This window comes from Corvus brachyrhynchos, unplaced genomic scaffold (assembly GCF_000691975.1).
Source record: "Corvus brachyrhynchos isolate BGI_N302 unplaced genomic scaffold, ASM69197v1 scaffold245, whole genome shotgun sequence".
Taxonomy (NCBI): Eukaryota; Metazoa; Chordata; class Aves; order Passeriformes; family Corvidae; genus Corvus; species Corvus brachyrhynchos.
This window is the reverse complement of record NW_008238988.1, coordinates 7,716,280-7,721,785: the sequence shown is the minus strand read 5'-3', so window position 1 is coordinate 7,721,785 and position 5,506 is coordinate 7,716,280. Positions and strand designations below refer to the sequence as shown.

Below are 5,506 nucleotides of genomic sequence, written 5' to 3'. Positions count from 1 at the left end.
GTGGCTAGCACAGCCCTCAAAGCAGATCTCTGGATGAGTTTCTTTGATATGATTGTTTTTTTCTCAGGTACTTTGTTTCCAATTCAGCAAAACCCTCCGACCTGTTTACAAGCCACTGACCATTGTGAAACTGAAGCTCCTTGTTCTCCACTTCACTGGTCCCAGCAGCTGGAATGCCACAGATCCCAGCATCTCCTTTTACATACCACATTCTGGCATGGCTACTGGGTGCCTGTGGTGGCTGTGATTTCCCTTTCTCCATCCTCAGCAGATGAACATCATCATCTTCCAGACTATTTTTCCCCCACCACGAAACTGCATTTGCAAAGACCTTGAGAATCCTGACTTCTGGAAGGGTGGGAAGGGCAGTCAGTAGCTCTGTTGTGACCTCAGCGATGACAGATGAAGTCTGAGCCAGGCCCTGCATTGGCAGCTGGCTCCAGCAGCTCCCAGTGTGCACACTGGGCATCCCTGGCATGCTGACCATGTGTAACACTGACCATCCATACAGGAACTGCATGTAGTGGAAGTTGGTTGCTAATTAACAGCGGTTATGGATTCTGCTGCTCCCATGTGTTGTGTGATCCTCAATATGTAAATGACCCTTTGGAGCACTGGACACACTGGCAGATGCTGCACTTCATATCCCAAAGAGGAGGGGCAAAACCCCCAGCATGCAGTATGTTGGGCACAAGGAGCCATCACAGTCTGTAGCATTTCAGTCCTGGGTTCCTCGATCCATTCCAGACAGGAATTTCAATTTCATTAGCCCTTCACCTGACCTCTGACTGTTGCTGGAGCAGGTGGGTAGTTATTCCCATGGCCTGATGCTGACCTAGTGCCAGGATGTGGCTGCCTGTTGCCCTGGCAGTGATGGCATGTGGCTCCGAACAGCTGTGCCCCACGGGGGCTGGGGTTACTCTGGCCGTTCCCCAGCACCGGTCAGACCCTGCAGAGGTTTGTGGTGGGAGTCTGCCCTTAGGAAGTGCTGGCCAGAGGGTCTGTGTGTACCCCGGGATTCACCAGGGGCTGTTGGGGCTGTCACCCCCTTACAGGAGCAGGTGGCTCCTCTGGAACCAGTGGAAATCCTCTAGTGGGTCTTGCAGAGCCATGTGTGGTGCTGGAGCTGGAGTGTGCCCCAACTGTCCCTACACCTTGCCTGTGTGTGGGCTTGGTCCCAGGTGGGCTCAGGGTTCCTCCTCCGTGCAGGGATGGCTGTTCTGCAGCTGCCAGGGCTGGGGCCGGCGGGGTGCCTGACATCCGCACCAGAGGGGAGCTGGTCCTGGGGTGGAATTGTGGTCCGTGGTCCGTAGCTGGGCTGGAGGTGGTGTGAAGGCCAGAAGACCTGTGGGAAACGCCTGGCAGGGCAAGGACCATGGGAGAGTCACCCATTGCGTGGGCACGTCCCACTTGAGAGTGGCCAGGGGAAGGTGGGAAGGGGGTGACAGCGCTGAGGGGTCCCTGCCTTGATGCGCCCCGGCCCTTCCCAACCACTGTCACACCTGCTCCATACCTGAGAAATGGGGGTAGGAAATGAGTTCCTCTACTCTGAAACAGGAGCAGCAGTCTGGGGACGTGCCCCTGGTCAGTTCCCTCCAGCCGATGGGGGAACGGTGGAGGGGCTCCCAGCCCCCGGCAGTGTGTGCTGGGGCTCACAGGTTCTCCGCTCCTCGGAGACACAGTTCCCACTCTGTGGCCATGAGCCGTGCAGCCCACAGCAATTCGAACTTAGGTTTTATAGGCAGATGAGTAACTCAAAATGATCAAATGTAGCAACAGAATGGATGTAAAGAGTAGTATATATGAGAGGCTTTTTTTGTGAATCACAAATGTCACATGAAGAGCTCGACTACCCTGTCCTATTGCAGGCACCAAGCAGTAATTGAGCAGTGCTCACCTTCCTAGGAAGCTGGCATTTGTTTTATGTATGAGTGCACTTTCCTTTCGATTTTTTATCTTTTAAGCAAGTAATGAGAATCACTTTTTGCTTTCATTAGTCAAAAAGGTGTTTTCTTCAGTGAGCTCTAAGCTATGTCAGTGCTGCTATCTCTGCAAATTATCTGTGTGGGGGGTGTGGTATGCTGGGAGAGGAGGGGACACATGTCCAGGCTGACTTTCAGCAGATGTGTTTTTTGATGGCTGTCCTCCTAAGCCACCAGGTCCTGAAATTCATATTGTCATCTAGAATGTCTCAGTGTGGGGTGCAGCCACAAGACTGCTGCACCGAGCACTCTGGGAGGAAATGCTCTGTGTTTTTTCAGCAAGGAGATGAAATGTCTGTGCTACCCCTGCAGCAAGGGATGATGCCCAGGCTGGGGAGGATGGGCTATCCCCATCCCTGCACAGCCTGGGGCACCAGCTTCCTCATGTCGATGCAGGTGTGGCTTTGCTGTTGTCATCAGTTGAGGCATCCAGGTGCCAAATCTGCATTTGTCTTCGTTGCACTCAGGGCTGGTGGGTGCTCAGCACTCTGATCCACCAGGACCTCTCCAATAGGCACCCCATGCTCCCGAGGGCTCAGTCCCTCCTAATTCAGTGTCATTGGCAGATATACGTGGGGTGCACTCACCTCTCTGCCCAGCTCACTGACACAGGAGAGGACTGTCCCTAAACCCAAGCCATGGCAGACAGTGCTCGCAACTGGCCACTGGCTGGTCCATTTACTGCAGTCCTTTAAGCCTGATGTTCACTGGTTGTGTTGCATCCAGCTCTGGCTATGTGCTGGGCATTTGACCAGAGGATATTGACAGAGACAATATCCAAACTCTCCTAACATCCAAAAAACCCACCTCTGCTGGTAGGTAACTTTGTGGTAACCTTGTCATCCCAGTTGTTGTTTAAGTCATTTCATCTTGTAATGGTATTTCCAAACTTGTGAACTTGCTGATTTGGGTTTAAGCTTGTGGTAGTCTTGGGTTGCTCTACCAATGGACTTGGCTGAATCCAGGCATGTGACTTAAATCATAGCCACGAATCTAAATTAGCAGCATTAAGTTAGCAAATTTAAATGAGTGTGACATCCCCAGCCAAGGCTGTCTAGGGACCCCAGTGGCTGTGCTGCAGATGCCCTGAGCCGCTGAGCCCAATCCAATCTGGTACTTAGCAGATGTAGATTAAAGGAGCAAAGTCCCACCTGGAAAGGAGAGGTGACAGTCCCTGGCCATGACTGCAGCTGCTGAGTTGGGAGGTGGCCAGTGGGTGACACCAGTGGGGTTTGGGGGCTGCAGCAGGCAGTTTCCTCCACTGTTTGGCATTGCCGTTCTCCTCCAGGTCCTTGTCATCTGCAGGGCCACCCTGATCTGCAGTGCTGTCCTGAAAGTGAGTCCACAGAACATACCTGAACACTGCTGTGGCACTTTGCTTTCTGCCACAAGTCATGGCAGCAAGAATGGTGATGGTTATACTGGTTATGGGCTCCCAGCACTGCCCACAGTAGCAGACTCCACTTTGGACCGTGGTAGCATAGTCTTTTATTTTTCCAGTGGGAACTCAAAAGTTGGAGTAGTCCTGAATACTTGCAGTTCCCAGAAGTACCAGGAAAAAGCACATTGATGGTGCTGAAAAGCAGGGTTTAGGGCTGGTATTTTCACTAATCCTTTTGTTGCCTCTGCTTGCACGGCACCATGGGTTTGGTCTGGGTTATGGACAGACCGGACAACAGGAGCAATAATTATTGTTCTAACTATGTGTCTTTAAATATCGATAACGATTCCAGACTTCTGCTTCTGGCTAGCTGTGAAACTGTATTTTAGCTGAGCTTTGTTAATGCATCTCTGGGATGGTAATGGGTCTGAGTAATCTGATCTGAACACGTATAATTGTGCCGGTCCCAAAGGGTGCTGAGTGCTCCAATCGCAGCGTGGAGCCCCTCTGAGCACCATTGCTCACAGTGGCACAAGTTCCCTCTGAGACACGTGGGTGCTTCTCCATGGGACCGTGCTCCCACCTGTTCCATGGAGGAGCGTTCCCCAGCCCTCCCGCCTGCCCGTGCCGCGAAGCCTTTGGCAGAGTCATGGATGGATGATCTCACTGAGCTGGCGTGGGCACTGCTGCTATCGGCCCCGTTCCCACCTGCCATGAGGAGCCGGGCCTGGCAGTGTGAGCGATAAAGCTGATTGAACCGCTGGGCTTTCCAGGGGGAGCACAGCGCTTCGGCAGCCGGAAAGCTGCAATCAGCTAAAATTAGCCCAAGATCCATTTTTATTTAGATCTCTGTTGTGGGGGCTTTTCTTGGGTTTTGTTTTTTATTTGTTTTGTTTTATTTGCATTTTTGGGGTTTGAATGACATAAAATTAGCTCCTTCTGAGTTTATTCTGAAAATAGCATTAAGAGCTTAAATGTTCAGTGGAGATGGCTGTAAACCCATTGAGCTGCTGCGATTTCAAGGCCGCTGAGAGTTTCAGCTTAGCAAGTGAAGCACACATGAACCTCTCCTCATTTTCTATACCTGGACATTTGTCATTATGGCCAACCAGCCTGGGAGGTCAGGGGCTCTGCCGGGATGTGGAGGTGCGCTGGGCAGCAGGATGGGCTCTAGCAGGAGAGGCCTGAGGGGTGGCAAGTGCAGTGGCACCAGTGGCTTCCCAGTCACTTTGTTACTTGTATGCAAGTGTCGGGGCATGTATAATTGCATTTGCAAACATCCCTGTCTCTCAGCTGTCCTCCTGGCAGGCAGTGTAGGCACTCTTGTGTCGGGATGGGGGAATGAAGAAGAGCCAGGTAACACAGTGAGGGTGACTCGCCACTACCTGAACTTCAGTTCCACAGTTTAACCACAGTCTATCTGTCTTGGCTCTTTTATCATGTCCCGTGCTTTCCTCACAGAGACTAACCACCATTTGCTCTCCCTTGCAGGCTCTTGAATCTGTTCTACAATGGAAAAACTGCTTTTGTTTCTGCTGTTCATTGGCGTAGCGGTGCGAGCTCAGATCTGCCCCAAGCGCTGCGTCTGTCAGATCTTGTCTCCGAACCTCGCCACCCTCTGTGCCAAGAAAGGGCTCTTGTTTGTTCCTCCCAACATTGACAGGAGGACCGTGGAGCTGCGGCTGGCAGACAACTTTGTTACAAACATTAAAAGGAAAGACTTTGCCAACATGACCAGCCTGGTGGACTTGACGCTGTCCCGGAATACAATCAGTTTTATCACACCTCACGCATTTGCTGACCTGCGCAATTTGCGGGCTCTGCATTTGAACAGCAACCGATTGACTAAGATCACTAATGACATGTTCAGTGGGCTCTCCAATCTCCACCACTTGATACTGAACAATAATCAGCTGACTTTAATTTCTTCCACAGCTTTTGATGATGTTTTAGCTCTCGAGGAATTGGATTTGTCTTACAACAATCTGGAAACCATCCCTTGGGATGCCGTGGAGAAAATGGTCAGTTTGCACACTCTCAGTCTAGACCACAACATGATTGACCATATTCCTAAGGGGACCTTCTCCCACCTCCACAAGATGACCAGGCTGGACGTCACATCCAACAAACTGCAGAAGCTACC

At 51.5% G+C, this 5,506-nt stretch overlaps 1 protein-coding gene across 1 annotated transcript in view; it reads left to right on the top strand.

Moving 5' to 3' along the window:
• The first annotated feature begins 2,334 nt into the window (after nt 1-2,334).
• The window catches only part of LRFN5 (leucine rich repeat and fibronectin type III domain containing 5), a 12,233-nt gene continuing 9,061 nt past the window's right edge, over nt 2,335-5,506 (top strand). Inside the window, exon 1 of the mRNA XM_017738816.1 lies at nt 2,335-5,492. Within this exon, the coding sequence (XP_017594305.1) occupies nt 4,875-5,492 (618 nt within the window). The 5' untranslated portion in view covers nt 2,335-4,874. The remainder of the gene's footprint in view (nt 5,493-5,506) is intronic.